Consider the following 18,908-nt stretch of genomic DNA (forward strand, 5'->3'; position numbering starts at 1 on the left):
TGGGAGCACAAAGGGAGGCTCAGCTAATCTCAATGTATACATAGTTGTATTTTGACAATAAAGGTTCATTTCATTTTCATTTCATTTTTTTCAAAATGGTCACACAGCTTCTTGGTATGTATAACTTTTCTTCCACCCAAGGTAGTCTGTTCTTCATTGTGCACACGTGTCTATTTTTCTGGAACCATTCATCCGTTTCCAAGGTTTTCTGGAAATCAATTCCAGTTTGGCTATCCAGCTGCACTTTTAATTTAGCTTGGGCTCTGGTAGTTATTGGCACTATCAGTTGTGATTCCACCATAAGTGACTTAGAATCAGTGGATCATGTGCTGTTATATTAGGGCATGCGAGATAGTGCATCTGCCAGTAAATTCTTTCTCCCCGGCAAATGCTTGAGCGTAAAGTGGAATTGGTGAAAATGTTGGGACCAGTGGGTTTGCTTGGGGTTGAGTTTCCTGGGTGTTTTCAATGCTTCCAGATTTTTGTGGTTTGCTCACACCTGAAAACAAATTTTATTCCCTTCAAAGAACTGACACCACGTAAGTAATGACCACCGTATCCCATATGCCTCTTTCTCCCACACAGGCCAGCACTGTTGCATTTTGCTGAGTTTCTTGGATGTATATGCGCAGGGTTGCAATACCCCTTCATTGTTTTCTTGTAATAATACAGCCCCCACTGCCACATCGCTTGCATCTGCCTGTATAATAAAGGCCTTATCCATGTCTGGGTGTTTCAGAATAGGTTCTGCAGAAAAGAGTCTCTTTAATCTCTCAAATGCTGCTTGGCATTCCATTGTCCATTTTAGTGTCTGGCTAGGTTTTACTGAGGATACCCCCTTCATTTTTAGTAAGTTCATGAGGGGCAGAGAAATCTGGGCAAATGAGGGGATGAATTGGCGGTAAAAGTTTGCGAAGGCCAGAAAACTTTGCAGTTGTTTGCCTTCTCGGAGGCTTCAACTGGTGCAAAATGCAGCCGCGTGAGTTGTGATGGGAGTTTCCCGTTACTCCCATGTAACACCTCTGCTCTGCGAGCTGCATTGGCTTCCAGTTGCCCTCCGGGTGAGATTCAAGGTGCTGGTGATGACCTATAAAGCCCTATATGGCTTGGGTCCAGGATATTTGAGGGAACACCTGCTGCTGGCATCAAGCTCCCTTCGTCCTGTGCGCTCCCACAGGGAGGGTCTTCTCAGGGTGCCGCCGGTGAAAGAATGCCGGCGGATGACACCCAGGGGGAGGGCCTTCTCTGTGGGGGCGCCTGCCCTCTGGAACCAGCTGCCTGCGGAGCTTAGGACTGCCCCCGACCTTCGATCATTCCGCCGAGACCTGAAGACCTGGTCTTCGAGCTTTCCGGCTCAGGCTGAGTTTTAATTGGGGTTTTAACTGGGGTTTTACATGTTGCAGGGACTTAGTTTAATCTTTTTTAAATTGGTCTTAATTTTTGTATTAATGTTTTAAAAATTATACCCTGTAAACCGCCCTGAGTCCTTCGGGAAAGGGCGGTATATAAATTCAATAAATTAAATTAAATTAAATTAAAATTGTGCAAGGTGGTGCCCATTCTAATATTGCTCTAACCTTCTCTGGGTCCATTTCAATGCCCTGTGGGGATATGTGATAACCCAGGAAGTCTATTCTTTTCTGGTGGAATTCACATTTCGATAATTTGGCATATAGGTGAGCAGCTTGCAGTTTCTTTAAAACCACTCTGACTAGGTTGACATGTTCCTCTTTTGTTTCAGTGAAGATAAGGATGTCATCTAGATAAACCAGGACCCCCTTAAATAGGTGCTCCCTTAGTACCTCATTGATTAATTGCATAAATACTGCGGGGGGGGCCCTTGTAATCCAAAAGGCAAAATTTTGAGTTGGTAGCACCCCACTGGGCAATTAAATGAGGTTTTCCATTCATCCCCTTCCTTAATTCTAATGCGGTAATACGCCTCCCTTAGATCTAGTTTAGTAAAAAAAAATTCCTTTCGAGAGGTGTGATAACATGTCCTTCATGAGGGGAAGGTTATAGGTTGCTTTCACTGATTGTGTTCAATAGGCGATAGTCAATGCACAAGTGTAAATAGTCATCCTTCTTCTCTCTAAAGAGGACTGGAGCGGCCATTTTAGGCTTCGCTGGCTCAATGAACCCCCTTTCTAGGTTTTTCTTTATGAATCTTTCCATTTCCTCCTTCTTCTTTGGGCTCATGAAGTATAATCTGGGTTTTGGGAGTTTTGCCCCTGGCTTGAACTCTATGGCACAGTCCGTGGGTCACTGTGGGGGAAGCTCATCTGCCCTCTCCTTGCTGAACACTTCAGCAAGATCTCTGTATTCCTCTGGTATTTCAGGTAGCCCCTCTTCTTCTCCAATACTTTTTCCCTTCTTAATTTTGGTTGCTCCCCTTGAGGTTTTAAGTCCGTGGGGTCCCCTTTCAGTAAGTTGATTTCTGATGCCTTCCAATTTACCCAGGGGTTCCACTTCTTTAACCATTCCATCCCCAGGATCATCGGGCATTCCATGCCTGGAGTCACTATAAACGTTATGTCTTCCTCATGGTTCCCCAGGGATAGGTGGACTGGTAAAGTGGCTAGGGTAGCTGGTACCCGCCCCTGCTATGGACCCATCTAACTGGCCAAATGAGATTGGTTGTTTTAGCCTCCTCAACGGAATGCCCAGATTTCCCACTAGCGTTGGGCTAATGAGGCAGCGGGTACAGCCAGAGTCTATTAAGGCTTTCACTTTGACAGCTTCGGGCATGGAGAGAATTAATATAGTCACTATCTTGAGGATGGGTGCGATGGGTCCACTTACCAGGGGTTCGCCTTCCGAGCTGTCATCTGAGGCATCCACCAAACCTGCAGTGTAGGTGGGAGTTCCTTCCCCGCGTTGAGCAGAGGTTAGGGATTCCACAGCCTCTATCACTCTCGTGGCTGATTCTTTTGGGTTTGCTGGAGACTTCCCAAATTTTCTGGCCAGTGATCTGTCTGGGTTGTGCTGGGGGGCTTTCGAGCAGCATTCTATGGCCTGATGCCCCTCTCTCCCACATTTGAAACAACCCATTGGTTTCTTGGCCATAGCCGGTGGCTTTGCTGGCTCTCGCATCGGCTCAGTTTGGGAGCGGCACCATTGTTTTCCTCGGTGGTGTCTCTTCTCTGCTTCCTCTGCCAGGACGTACCATTCATCGAGTTATTGTGGGTCCCCCTGGGGCAGGCAGGCTTTGTATAGGTCGTAATTTAGGCCATCTTTGAAATGGCTAAGGAGGATGTCTTCCGGCCAGTTCAGCTTGCTGGCAATGGCCCAGAATTCTTGCATATATTTGGCTACCGACCATCTGCCTTGCCTCATAATTTTGATTTGTGGGTTTTGCGGTCGACCAGGGGGTCCTCAAATTGCCTTCTCAGAGAGGACATGAAACGGTTGAAGTCATTGAGCTCTGGGGCATCGGAGTCATGCAAATTCACCACCCAATCTGCAGCCGGTCCGTCCAGAGCGGATTGCACGATCCTGATACAGGTTTTGTTGCTGGGGATGTACCGGCCGTATTCTTCCATGTAGTTGAGGACTTGGGTTAGGGAAAACCCCAAGAGTGTCAGCTCCCCCTTGAATTTTGCATCCAACAGTGGAAGTTTTGAATGGATCAGTGCCTTGGTCATTGGTTGTATTGTCTTCCATCCAGATCGCCATCTGTGGTTCGGCGGGGAGTGGGGGCTGCTGAAATGGTTGCTACTGGATCAGTGGATGGCCCCGGGACTGCAGGTACCCCTCCCCCCTCAGCATCTCTCCAACTGCTGCTCTGGGTGCTGGTATGGCTGTGGGGCTCAGAACTTTCCTCTTCTAGGGGGCCAAGGGTTCTTTTCCTTAGGTCGATAGCTTTCTCAAGGATTCAGTTCGAGTGTTGTGCCCAATTTCCTTCCTCTTCACTTATGTGCAGGGATCTTTCCATCTCCTGCTTCCATTCTGGTTGGTTGAGCCCCCATTTCAGGGTCACTTTTCTTGATTTCTTTTCCCACTTACTTTTTTTTCCAACGCCCATCGACCACCAAGGTTTGTGGTTATGCATCTCCATCTCTTCTCCTGAGGAGTATAACACTTCAGATCCCAACAGCTGGCAGGGTTCTGGTTGGGGAACGGGCTCTCTCTCCAGGAGAATTTCTCCCTTCCCTGCCTCGTTGTCTGACATTTTAATTTTTGCAAAGTCCCCCTGCAAGGTTCTCCCTTCAAGGTTGACTATTATTGCAGATCCAGTCTAAAGTAAGGGCCCACTTCAATCTACATCTTAAGAAGACAGAACTCTTGGAAAGATTTTCTTCCAATAGGAATCTTTATTAAGAGAAAATAACGGAAGGCATGCTAGACTGGATCTGGGGAGCCCTCCCCATCATTCAACGTTTTAAAGTGTTCCCAAGCAGCCCCCCTAACCCGCAGTTCTTCCAGGCGATCCAAACTGGCAGATTCTAGGTGTTTATTTCAGGGAAGATACTGTCAGTCTGGTTCAGTTGGCACGATCGTTCAATCTTTTTTATTGCCCAGACTCCAAGTGTTGTATCTTTCCCCCCTCCCCTTTTCCCTCGCCGTCAGTACAGGGAAGAGCTTCAGAGCAGCATAGGATGAAAGGCAGATGGCTACATTGTTATGTTTAGTATACATGGAGTGAATCAACAAAAGGTTACTTTGTAGTGAAGACAGGAAGTGAAAGCAACAAAAGTCCCCATGCGTTCCCCCTCCACTTTTTTAGTATGACAGAATCAAGGAGAAAGCAAGGGCTGGATTTTTAATCAGAGAAGATAGGTAGAAATGAAATCTAACTGGATTCTGACAGATACCCTCCTAACAGTTTCTTGAGGACATGAATACACACCATTCTCCTCAAACTAGGGGTGGCCCATTGTGGGAACCACATCTACCTCTTTGTTTTTCTTTTCTTGCTCTGCGTCAAAATGGTATTTTCTGATTTCTGCTAGCATACCTAGTGCCATGCAGTCTCTCTGCAGTGCTTCAATAGATAGGGAACCTTCACTTTTCCCTGAGCAATGGTAGCTTTCCTCCACAGCTTTTTCTCTTTGGGCTGCCTGACCCACTTTAGAAGGAAACATTTCCTGTAAATTCAGACTACATTTGCTTTCTCAGGCACAGTTCAAGCCTGGCCTGGGGCTGCTTATGCCAAAGGGGCAATTACTTGGAATATCTGATTCACCAACTGCTATATGGCAATGATGAGCATACCACTGAAAAGTGCAAGAATTTGTTGTGAGCAGGTAATATGGCAGCTGTTTTTGTGTCCCTGTATCTGCTTGTCTTTTTATCCCATGTAAATATCCCATTGTCTTTCTGCACACTCCACAGCATACTTCAAGGTACACTTGCCACTCCCTGCCAGCATTTCCTTGTAAGCTAGGATGAAATTCACAAGCAATCTGAACATTTCTCCTTCTAGCTGTAAAATTATCCAGGATTGTTCTAAAAAACTAATACATCTTTGTCCCCAAATAACACAGTTGGTAGATTGCTAGGCTGGAAAATGGCCAGTAGCACCCCTTCTTTGTTCCAGAGATTTGTCAAATTGGTTATTTTTAGATGAAAATCTTACAGACCACTGGTAGACTGGTTTACTCTTCTTACTGTCACAGGGGACTTTCAGAAGACTTGTAACTTATGGTCAAAAACAACCAAAATGGCAGCTTATCTATATGAAGCAGTGATAAACTAATTGTTTATCATATCTTTCCTGCCCAAATAGTTGAAGCCTTTGTGAACATTCTAGCTGAAGTGTGTGAACTGAGCAGAAAACAAACATCGTTTCGGTTTTAAAGGATTATAATAGCTACAGTATCAGCAAATACTTTCTGTTTGGGCAAGATGACTGAACTGTTTCTTAAAAAATACTGATTAGGGAGGAAAAAAATGGAATACTTTATGTGGTCTGCAATGCCCTCTTGTCCCTTGGACACTATCACCTGACCCTCTTCTTCAACATTACTCTCAATGTTAAGTTTCTGCCACTAACTTGCTTGCAAACTTGGCAAACTGAATATGGATTTTAGTTATCTTGACATTCTGCTGAGAAACAAGCTCTGTCATTTCTAAGAAATTTCTGACTTGTGTAGCTGAGGAAAGCAGAGGACGATCAACCACTTTTGACTACATACCAATCAACAAGGACGACTTTGAGCAAATCCATGCAAGTACAGCCCATTGTTTCCCTAGCACATGTCTGTATACTTCTGCCTGTATCTCAGGTTCAGATGCTGAACTGGGCAATGCCTGTGGGAATGTGCTATGTGTTAAGCTTTTAAATCAGAAAGCAAGCAATACAATTTGTAAACTCACTTTTGTAGCATTAGATTTCCTTCTCTCACTGTGACAGGATGTGGTTTCTTTAAAGAATCAGAGTGATTCTTTAAAGAAACCTTCTTGGGTCCTGACAATCTTCTGAGAGATTCTCTCCCCTGCATTATGACTTCTGGATTACAGGTTACTGATAATATGGAGCAGGTCATCATTCTATGGAATGAGTTTATTATTATTTAATCTGTTTTTATTCCATTTTTATCTTGTTTTTCCAATTTTACGATTATTATAAAAGGCTTTAGGATTATTTTTTGATGAAAAAAATATTGCACTCCCACTATTACTACTGATAAACTAGTCTCCTCCCACAATAATTATATCACCTTATCTAGCATAACTATAGGAATATCATTCATAAATAATGAAGCAATTTCTGCTCCAGAAAGAAACTTCATAGAAAAAGCTACTTACGTTGACAGAGAGCAGGAGGGTCCCAACCACTTGCAGTGCATTTGGAAACTTTTCCTGGGCCTCCAAAGACAAACTGTTCATTACATTTTATCTCAATTTCTTCATTGTATGTATATTGAGGTTGTCTAGGTCGAACATGGCCATTTCTCACTTCTGGAGGGAAACACTGAATTTCTATGGAGGAATATGAATGAAAATTTGTGTTCAATGTTTTACACCATGAAACAAGAACATTTACCTATCCCGGGTCCTTGGGAAGTTCTCAATAGGTGGACAAAAATGCCAAATCCAGTCTGAACAGCTGGCTGACTGTGTGATGAACAATAATGATAATCAAGGTTAGTAAAAAACACACAGCTGATAGAGAAAACTCAAGGCTGCTCTCACTGATCACTGACCAGCCAATCCCTGGCTAATGCACTTTATTTGCTAGCTACCTTATCTTCAGGACTAGGGATCAGTATGGAAGATTACAGAGACCCTCAGAGATTAGTTGATCCCAATGACTTTCCATCATTAATTTTCGACCAGTTATTTACTCAGCCATTTATCGACCTGACTATGTTGGCAAACCCTGCCCTAAAGCTGCTGCTCCATTCTTACTTTGTTGCTTAGCTTTATGTGATATTACAATATTCAAGAAAAAAAGAGTGAAATTAGTGCCCAAATGTAAGAACCACCAATACTAAAGTCATAAAGTGATTTCAGTCTAAAACAGTGATGGCAAAACTTTTAGAGACCGAGTGCCCAAACTGCAACCCAAAACCCACTTCTGAATCGTCGGGTGCTGGGTGGGCATGGCCCATTGGGTGGGTGTGGCCAATTGGGTGGGCATGGCAGCAGACAGGGTGGGACTAAAAAGTTCAATCAATCAATTCCAACTTTGCGAGATCTTTTTTTTTCCTGTGAGAAGTTGAAATTGATTGATTGATTGAACCTTATTTTTTTGCACATGGTGGTGGAGGCCTAAAGCAAAAAGGGTTTATAAAACACAGCTGAAGGCCTAGGACTGGGGTGACGGCATGCATGCCCAGAGAGAGGGCTCTGTGTGGCACCTGTGGCACACATGCCATAGGTTCGCCACCACTGGTCTAAAACAAAGGTGGCCAAGTGACTTGTGGATCAATTCTGCCCTTTACACATATTTCCAAAATAGATTGAGTTGCTTCCTTGTGGAACTATCACCCAAATTTTTCCTAAATCAAACAAACTGTCTTGGTGAATTGTGTTCCTCTGTCCAAGAAATGCTACATGAAACATTCATTCCTATTTGGCCCCTCATTTATTGCTGAGCCATATTACTTATGATAGATTGCAGACAGAAATAAATGCTTGCCTCAAATGATCTTCAGAAGAATAACACCTTCCTTTGAAGAAAGATATTTTGAAGTCTGATCAATTAAGATTAAAGGAAGTATAATATGCCATTTGGCTCCACAGGTTTCAGGAACCCATTAACCATGAGTTTTAATTAATCAAAGATTATTAAAATGTTGAAATTATAGGCTTAATAGTTCTTTTTAAATTATCCCTTTAAAACTAATAATGGCTAGTTTAGGAAATCAATTCAGTATACATATAAATAATCCATAAATCTAGAGGAAAATTGAGACAATATTTTCTTTTATATGTTTAAAAATGGAAGGATGAGTCTTCTAAAGCATTGCTTGTTATTCCTGTTTTCTGTATGTCTGATAAAAATGAAATGAAATATAAACATACAGAGACCTTTTCCCCTATTTTACCACAAAGTTTTCAACCAGGTCAGATTGATAGGAGCTGCAATTCTAGGCATGCACAGTAAGAAGAATAAAATGTGTATAAGATTTCAAAAAATCATGACCATTAGAAACTCATACAGACCTTTACATTGAAGCTTTGTACCCCATCCATTCTCAGTACACAATGCATCTGGTCTGTCAGCAAATGTGTATCCGTCATTACAGGAGAATCGGATTCTCTCACCTTCCTTATATATGAACTTTGGAGATAGTATGTTTCCATTTTCAATATTGTCTGCCTGGCAAGTTATTTCTACCATAAAATACAAACAAAATGTTTTTTTCATTAATATCCTCTTTATTCACTTGAATAAAAAAGAATGCTGTATTGCTAAAAAGATTGAAGAAGAAAAAGATTTTTTTGTAATTTTAATCTCATTTTTCATCCTAATAGGATTCAGGTACGGTCAGGTTGAATAAGTGTCTTTTTTCATACTCATTGGGATGAATAATAATAAATCTTAATGCTATCTACTATTCAGTTATTTTCACAATCAAATGAAATGCCTTCAGCCTCACCCAGTGTCTTCATGTTAATATTAAATAGACGTGGTGTGGGTGCTAAGCATTGAGGCAACCTGCAAAGCACAATCTATGGGCTAGACTTCTCCTTCCATGAATGCTGACTAGAACTATTCCAGAGGAAGAAGAAGAACTAGTGTAACACAGTGCTACCCAATTCAATCCTTGAAGCCAGCCCAGAATGATTAAAAGCCATTAAAATATCAAGGAGAGAAAGAATGGATGCATCCTACTCTCACCACAGTTATGATGAATTCCATTTTAATTCTGTACTCAGATCTGAAATCTGACTGAAAAGAGTCAAAATAATCCACTTCTTCCACAGTTCTCTGAAGCAACTGCATCTTCTTAAAAAAAAACCTTCCCCAGGAAGGGCAGGTTGGGGACTGGACAATATTTATCCAGCTAGTAGTGGCTTCTTGAGGAAAGAGTGCACTATTGGCTCCTTAAGTGAAGGTAGGACCATCTTATCTCCCAAGTTAAGAATTAGTACTGCCAGAACCCAACCACATCTCACTGGACAGGAAGTCTTAGCCTATCAGGAAGGACATGGATGTATTAGACTGACAGCCAAGCTAATGGTCAGGATTAATAGGTTTAAATTTCTTCCAGACAATGAAACCAGTCTAAGTCTCAATTAGTTCCATGGGGGTTGCCTCAAGGTTTAGAGTGAATTCAATGATTTATCCAATGTATGCAAAGCCTATTTCTCACAATCCTTCTTACGAAAACCTGGGTTGCCTTGAATAAAACCACCAAATAACTGTCTGCAGGTGTAATAAGGACAGAATACTATGGATACTTCCCTGCTCTTAGCACCATGAGATAGGTCTTGGTAATAGCTCTAAGTCATACTCACTTGGCTTCACTACTTGTTGTCCTCCAGTGGTACTCTAGATCTCTCTTCTCCCATTTCACCTAGAAAGTTCCATTTAGAACTAATTGGGGTTCATCAATTGTCTGGGGCAGACCAAATAGGTCCAGTCTTTCTGTAATGGGGAGCAGCCCATAGAACTCCAAGCCAATCAAAGAGTGATCCAACCATGACAAAGGAGTGTAATAATCACACTCAGAGTTTACTTATCTCCCCCTCACTCACCTATACATTCTGGAACAGGTGCACTCCAAGTGCCATCAGTTTTACAGGAAATTATATTAGATCCTTTGATTTTCAACTTTCCAATACATCCAAATAACACTAGATCACCAGATACATAATCTTCATTCATTTGAGATTTTGCACCCTGAATAATCCTCACATTGCTTGGTGGTACTATTGGACGACATTTGTTGACTGCAAATAAAGTAACATTGTGATATAAAGCTAATTAAAAATGTTTCAGATTTAGGAAAAAGGAAGCAAGCAAGGAAATGAAACATATCATGAACCCAACATATTTAAAAATCTGGTGATCTACCTAGTATAGTTTCCAGCAAAATGGCAATTTTAATGTTTATTTTAATGAAACAAAAACAAAGTCATTTTATCCATGATCTTACTGTGATCATTAGAAAATACAAATCTATTAAAAATAGGTAAGTGGATATATTCTCAATCAGCATAGAAATATTTTACTCCATCACATAGGGTAACTGAGCAAATAATGGGAGATAGATTACCATGAAGTGCATTATTATTGCAGCAATAGTAACAATATTCATGAAGAATATATTTAACAATAAAAACATCAGCAAAGAAATAATTTATCTCTCATATAGCCGAAGCTAATACTGTGGCACTTTAAAGAAAAATACACAAAAAGATTAGTTAAAGCAAAAATTATCAAGCTTTTTGTGTTTTCAATTTTTGAAAAAACACTCTGTATATATTCACAGAGTGGATGTCTATGTAAGCTAATTAAATGTGGGCTGAATGACATGATAAATGAATAAATAGATGACTAAAAAGTGGAGATCAAGGTGTCCATTGGTGAGATGCCATAATTGTCTTTTACTATTCAGTAGTTTAATGAATGATTTGGATGAGATAAATAAATAAATAAATAAATAAATAAATAAATAAATAAATAAATAAATAAATAAATAAATAAATAAATAAATAAAAATAAACCTTTATTGTCAAAGTACAACATGTGTACATTGAGATTAGCTGAGCCTCCCCCCCCCCCGTGCTCTCTCTCCACAACACACAGTGACAACAAACCCTCCATCCTACCACACCATGTGAACCAACTACACCACACACCGGCCTCCCAAGTCAATTCTGCATGAGATTATGTCCCATTTAAAAGCCTAACAGCCCACGGATAAAATCTATTTTTCAGCCTGTTGGTACGGCTGGCTATATTCCTTTATCTCCTACCGCATGGTAGGAGAGTAAAGAGATGAGGCAATTGTTAACATCTAAACATGAAAGAACAATTAGGTGGAATAATTAATACAAAAATAACATTAAAATTATTTAGGTGGAATGGTATTAAAGTAACATAATGAACTTTAACAGACACAAAAACAAATTTCTTTACTTAGGATATAAAAATCAAATGACAAGTACAGGATGAAGAATTTATTTATTTATTTGACATCCATATCATATTAAATTACTCTGGGCAGCTTACAACATAAAAAAAACATTGAAAAGCATTAGACTCGTCCACTACAAAATGCAGCAAATAAAATCATTAATAGATAAAATCAAGGAGGCAAGATGGCAAAGAAGGGAGCCAGACACAGTGGGGGGGGGAAGGGAGGTGACATTGAATCTTAATTAATCAACCACCTCCAGAATGAAACTCCTCCATTGGATCCCCAAGCCATTTGTCGGAGGCAGGTCTTAAGACTGTTACAATTTCATCTCAGGGGGTAAGATGTTCCAAAGGGCAGGATCCATGGCAGAGAAGGCGCCTGTATCCCACTAACCAAAATTCTTCAGCTGATGGGATCGTCAATACTGGTACAAGGGTGGGTGGGCCAGTCCTATCGGGGTGAGACAGTTTCTCAAGTAGACTTGACCCATGCTGTGCAGGGCTTTAAATTACCTAGCTGGTAATGGTACTTGTAGAAGATCTTGGAATAGAAGTGAATTGCAAATTGAAAATGAGCTAAAAATGAGATAATACTAAAAAAAATTAACTAAAAAATTATGGTAAATGAAATGAAACTAACCAAATGGTAATACTGTTTGGTCAATGACCAGTACAATTTGAAAAAAAAAATCAATACAAAAGTGAAAATGAAACAGCTGAGATAAATATTAGCAAAACAAAAATAAAATGACAAAAATGTAACATACTACATTTTAATTTTTAAATAGCTGTCTATGTGTTTTGATTATCTGTGCAAGTATAAATCTAAAATATTAAAATCTAGGAAGTTAAAATATGTATCATCTAAAACAAGATGGGTAACATGTATTAAATCTGAAGTAATGCATAAGAGGTTATATCTAAAGCACCTGAAGGCAAGACAACAAGCAACGGATGGAAACTAATCAATGAGAGAAGCAACCTAGAACTAAGGAGAAACTTCCTGACAGTTAGAACAATTAATCAGTGGAACAAGCAGAAGTGGTGAATGCTTCAACACTGGAAGTTTTTAAGAAGAGACTGGACAGCCATTTGTCCGAAATGGTATAGGGTTTCCTGCCTGAGCAGGGGTTTGGACTAGATGACCTCCAAAGTCCCTTCCATCATCATCATCATCAGCAGCAGCAGCAGCAGCAGCATTACCACTTATGCTTATTTTAATTGCAGTAATCCAGAAAGTGGCAGTTGCACAAGTGATAAAGGATTCTGAATGTTCTAGATGAAAACTCTTATATAAATTTATGTTTAGGGACAAAATATAACTGTACAATTTAAAATTTAAGAATACGTGTCACTTCCAAGTGATAACAATGGTAGACTAAGATGACTGTGGAGGGGTGGATATGATATCAGTGAACACTGATGATTGGATGACAAGCCTGGGCCTGCACAGCCTCCTTGAATAAGGAAAGATCAAGAGAGTGTCCTATGTTCTGGAAGGCTCTTCCATTGAGGAAACTGCAGGACTTCAAAGTCCTTGCAGCTGACTTGTAAGTCTGAGTGGCCAGAAGACTCAGGAAAGTCAACGAGTTCAGATGCACAATGGAGCCTTTAAGGATATTGGGTGTGCTTAAAATCTCACTTTCTTAAGCACATTGGGGTAAAAAATATTTTTAAAGGGAAAAGGATTTTTGGGAATAGCAGAACAATTAACAATTTGGTGAGTGAGCCTTCATTCTGGATTAAAGAAACAAATAAAATAACAATTTTTAAAATTTAAAATCAATAGCAAAAAGCTTGGCAAGAATTTATTCTAAATAAGTCTTTTTTTAAAAAAACCACAAAGTATTATTGGTTTTCCAGTTTAACATTTATACGTTTAGAAAGCATCATGTTGACTGTGTAATCAAAAATTCAGTAACAGAGTTTTTAGTACATAGTTCAGGTTACATTATCAGAACATTCTTCTCTATTTCCCTTAACATTTAATACAACATGCTTAAACTAATAGATTTCTAAGAATAGCATGATCAGTTAAAAAAAATTTCAATCCAGTTTTAGTTAGACAAATCCATGTCCTGTTATTAAGTTTTATCTAATTTTGATTTGGGTTATGGTGTTCAAGTTTAGCCTTTAACATCCAAAATAATATTCACCGCCCAAATTTCCCATATTTCACTACACTACACTAAAGATAAAGGTAAATGCGTGCTAGTCGTTTCCAACTCTAGGGGCCGGTGCTCATCTCCGTTTGAAAGCTGAAGAGCAGTGCTTGTCCAAGGACGTCTCCGTGGTCATGTGGCCGGCATGACTAGACGCCAAGGGTGCACAGAACGCTGTTACCTTCCCACCGTAGTGGTCCCTATTTTTCTACTTGCATTTTTACGTGCTTTCGAACTGCTAGGTTGGCAGAAGCTGGGACAAGTAACAGGCGTTCACTCTGTTAAGAGTACTTGGGATTCAACCTGCCAAACTGCCGACCTTCTGATCGACAAGCTCAGCGTCGTAACCCACTGAGCTACCGCATCCCTGCACTACACTACACTACACTGTATTGTAACATCCAATATACACACTAAGCTCTACCTAATAGGCATTTTTTATTTCACATCCTGATACATCACACATTACAGATTGAACAACCTACATTTATCAATCTACAGCTTCTTATAAATGATCAAATTCTGTTTTAGTTTTTAGCTAGTTCTTAGTTCTTAGTTAAAGTATTCAAACCGCTTTTAGCATCAAACATAGGATCCATAAGCCAAATTTCCATTATTTCAGTATACAAATTATGGTGTTTAAGATAAGCCTGATAAATAAATACATAAGCACATTCTAATTTTATCTCATAAACATTTTCTATTTCAGATCGTAATTGATGACATATTACTAAAAGAGCGGCCCATAATAAGTCTTAAATGGATTAAAAAGGATAGTCAAGTTTGAAATATTTTTACACAGCGCTTTTGAAATTATTAAATATATACATAGCTCAATGAGAATGTAGATTGTTTGGAGTTTTAGTGAAGAGACAATTGGTGGAAGTTTCAAAATAATGATCTAAAGGAATTCTAAAACAGAACATGTGACTTTACAATATCAAAGTGCCAGAAGGGACCAGAGACTTAAGGTAATACAGAAGAGGCAAAAGGTGGGGGGGGGGGGAGAGAAACTTCCCTTTTACTTTTGTACTTGGCTTGTACTTGTACTTTTCTCTTTCTGGATTTATACTGCTAGAAAATCAGCCAAACTTTCAAACTTGAAAAAGGAAGGAGAGGATTGTTAGAGCACCCAAGAAAAAGATTATCACTCCAGAGATTAAAAATAAATCAATCAATGAAGAATTAGGGAAGAATGTATCTGAATCTGTTAAAAGAGACTTGACTACATTTGAAGGGAAATTGGAAGAAAGATTTGTAGATATGAAGGAGGAAGTGAAAGAAGAGATAATAATACCTTGAAGAATCTCTAGGACAGTTGACTGGAGAGGTGAAAAATTAAAATAAAAAGAAAATAGAAAATGAAGCAGAAATAATATATAGAAAGATGGAGAAAATATTTACAGAATCTTGGCACTATTGGACTTAAAGAAGGAAAAGAATTACACCTGAGATTCAGAGTGGTTCCAAAGGACACCAGTGAAGATCAAGAATAGTTTGTTCAATCTTTACAAAATTTCTGTAATGGGATGGATATGATATGCAGGCAGAGACAGATAATGTATACAGGATCAGTACACATTATGCAAAGCTCTCCAGGAACATTTTAATACCAGGTTCAAGATCAACAACGCAGGTGTACTGTAACTGTACTTAAAGAAATTCCTAGAATTCTACCTAAGGGGGAAAAATGTTTTTGACCAAAAATATAAACATAAACCATTTTGTTGAGACAAATTGGAAGGAAATATTTTTAATTTTAAATAGTAGAGGTGTCAAGCACCTGGGAAATCAAGAGATGGGATCAGACAGCTCAAATGAGTATAAAGATTTATTGCAAGCTTAAACTCTCTACAAGAATCTGGCCAACTGGCTGTTAAGAGAAATGCATGGGAAATAAGAGACACATTCAAGGTGGGCTGGATTCAGATCTTTTTTGGGTGTGCAGGGACTTGTGACTTATGATGTGTTTTGCCCCTCCTTGGGCACAGCCTGGTCATCTCCTACAAGAGGGTTTGACTAACTCAGTTTTAACATCATGAGATTTCCTAGAAATATTTAAAGAAGACATGGACACAAAATAAATGGAAGTGACAGAAAAAACCATGCAACAGACATGACAAGAAACTAAGGATAAAGCACCAAGTTAAGTGCTACCGGTATTGGTTTTTCCTAAGTTTTGGCATATAGACTTTAAATCCCTCATGTGACATATAATGAAGCAAAGTTTTCCACCTCAAAACAGAAATGTATTTCATTATTTGAAAAAACTGAAACAATATGTAATTTATTTAGAAAAAAATGGTAGTAAAAATTATTTTAAAAATTTGATTTATAAAAATTTAGGTGAAGAGTTTATTTCCATGGGAATAAAAAAGAGAAATGGAATTGTTTTGAAACTCACAACTAAGGTCAGAAATGGGATTGCTTGATAAGCATGGCAGTATGCAGGGATTGAAGTCAATTTGTACCACTTTGATCCCTAATAATATTTTTGACAGCCTACTTACTTTCACAATGAGGAACCTCATTGGTCCATCCATTTGTTCGACATTCACGGTAATCAAATTGGCTGAGCATCTTATACCTAATAATTAAAAAATAGTGAATTAAAAACAATAATATTGCAATAGAATTATACATCAAAGCAAATTTTATAATAGTTTAGAACATACTGAGAAGATCATTATTCTAATTATTACTGATCATTCTTGGAACTCTAGAAGTGTTAACCTGAAACAAGTTTGGTATTTAGTTAGAAAAAGATGAGAAACTCATTCTCCCCAACTTTTACATTTGTTTTCCCTTCCAAAATGCTTGAAACTATCATCAAATTCAAAAACAGTGTATGGCATTTTTTTAAAAAAAGAATTACAGAGAGAGGGGGGAGGAGAGAGAGAGACACAGCACAAAATAATATACTGTAAAAGCAACCTTGCACATATTAAATACAGCAAGAATACAATCCCATGATTGTAACCCTGAACTTAGAGGCACGTAGCCTATTGGTAAACATGCTCGCCTGCCATTCAGAAGGTTGAGAGTTCAATCCTAGTTAGAGGCAGATGTTTCTCTCCTAGGGCACAAAGAAATTAATAACTGCTGCGAAATATGTATAGGCATCAGGAAGAGCATTCGGTCACTAAACACTTCATCCAGTTGCCCAGACTCTACCCTGAATAGGGACTACAGGTCATAGAAAGGGAATATTGTATCCCATGAACCAAAGTTCCATGTTTCAAGAAGCACTTGGAACAAAATATTTAGATGTTTTAAAAATGACTCGTACTAGTACCTCATTGTAATAAAGTATTTAAAAGTTTTATAATGAAAATCCCAAGAATCATTGTCTATATTAGAGCTGCCTCTTGTAGTAAGGGGTAAATTAAGTGGAAACCAGCATCTAAAAGATATGCTATTAATATTACAATTATAATCTTTTATAAAATACAAGATATTGCATACCTTACAGTATATAAATCTAAAATATATTAAAATTTCAATCTGTTTTAACCAGACTAAATGTCGTTTAGATTTCTCTCACAAATACAAACGTGTGTGTATGTAGGACAGTGAAAAGTACAAATGCTCAAAAAGTATAAATGAAACTTGCAATTAATTATCCCTTGTATAAGAGTGCCCTCATGTGGTCCAAATATTTAATGAAGGGATAAATAAGAGGTAAAATTTAAGAGCATGATAACATTGTGTAGCAACATTGCAAAATGAAGTCTCTTCAAAAATAAATATTATAGTCCAGAGAAAACCAATATGCAATAAAATATGTTCAGATGAAACAAGTGAGATAATTCTATCTTCAGTCACCAACAAACCAGCACAATCAGATTTTTATATCACCAAATATGGGAGAAAAAAGCAAAATAAAAATTATAACTAATAATGTCTATTTTCACTGATATGGCTATGATATTTGGGTTCTCACACAAATTCAAAAGAAAAAAATTGCAGAATCTTTTCAGTATTTCATACAAATACAGCTTATGTCTGTAAACATTTTAGTCGAAGGTAATTAAACAGCTAATAAAGAAAAATAAAGTCATTTTGAAAAACAAACAGAGCTGCTTTGAGTAATAAATCTCAAATGCAGAAATCCCGAGATTGTGAAAAAAGGGACATGTGGTATCATCAAAAGTCAGCATATTACTAAGAATGTAGTAAAACTAATATGAAATATAGTGAAAACTGAAAGTTGTAGTTTGGTGGATTATGTCAATGTTAATCATGTCATGTTGTGGCAATCTGATGTTATCATGGTTAGTTTGTGGCACAGGGTGTAAATCTCCTTAAAGATTTATAATCCATCAGATTATATATTCAGGATGCTGCTCCCCCAGGAATATTATTTATTTTATTATGTTCTGCATTGGATTCTTGACAATAAAATGCATGGCCTCCATTGTGTAACACAGTGTTTCTCAGCCCGTTCTTTTTAACTCTCTGTTTCCTAAGTTCCACCAAGCAAACTTCTATGGATGTCCCCAAGTATATAAACAAGACAGTATTCTTCATCTAGCAATTTCATTATCAGGGACCACAACATACAACATAGCAAAAAAAACTTACAAAAAGCTTGGACATCTCACAGGAAACAAATTGTCAGAATCCATTTATATTTCATTTCCTCTGAGCTAAACCCAAATCTCATTTTCCCCTGGATTCTGCCATTCCCAAGGGGGAGAGGGAACAGGCATGGGGCTTTATGGCTTTCACTTCCTCCATTAACTGTAACCTTTGTTTATTCTGCCTGGGTGCTATCCATTACAATATAACCAATTGCATTCTTAATAGGCATTCTCTCTGAACTTATGGGCCAACAGAAAAGGGGGTGGGTAGGGGAGAAATGCAACCCTCTGGGATTTGTTTGTTTCTCCAAATGAAGTGTGAGGAGTGATGGGAATGATCCTGCTGCAAATGGACTGTTAACTCACCTTTCCCACGATGGGCTTACCACCTGGAGCTTGGCTGATCCAGAACTGACTGACCGAATGAACTGTGGGGTGGGCTTTGCTTGGGGACACTTTAAAAATATCAATCTGTGAGGGAATTCCTCAGGTCCTGTCTATTATGCCTGCTATTTCCTATTTCTTGGTAAAAGTTCCTGCTTGGAAAATCTTGTCTCCAAGAGTCCTACTTTCTTAAGATGTGGATTGAGGTGGGTCCTGACACAAATATTCTACCAACTACAG

General features: G+C 38.8%; 1 protein-coding gene across 5 annotated transcripts in view; it reads right to left on the reverse strand.

Moving 5' to 3' along the window:
* The window catches only part of CFH (complement factor H), a 138,682-nt gene that overhangs the window by 62,592 nt on the left and 57,182 nt on the right, over nt 1–18,908 (reverse strand). For all 5 annotated transcript variants that reach the window (XM_081322661.1, XM_081322662.1, XM_081322663.1 and 2 more), the window contains 4 exons: nt 16,212–16,288; nt 10,153–10,347; nt 8,614–8,784; nt 6,751–6,924 (listed from right to left, as the gene is read on the reverse strand). In XM_081322661.1, coding sequence (XP_081178787.1) covers nt 6,751–6,924; nt 8,614–8,784; nt 10,153–10,347; nt 16,212–16,288 — 617 coding nt within the window. The remainder of the gene's footprint in view (nt 1–6,750; nt 6,925–8,613; nt 8,785–10,152; nt 10,348–16,211; nt 16,289–18,908) is intronic.

This window comes from Vipera berus (genome assembly GCF_964194415.1).
Source record: "Vipera berus genome assembly, chromosome: 3".
Classification (NCBI taxonomy): Eukaryota; Metazoa; Chordata; class Lepidosauria; order Squamata; family Viperidae; genus Vipera; species Vipera berus.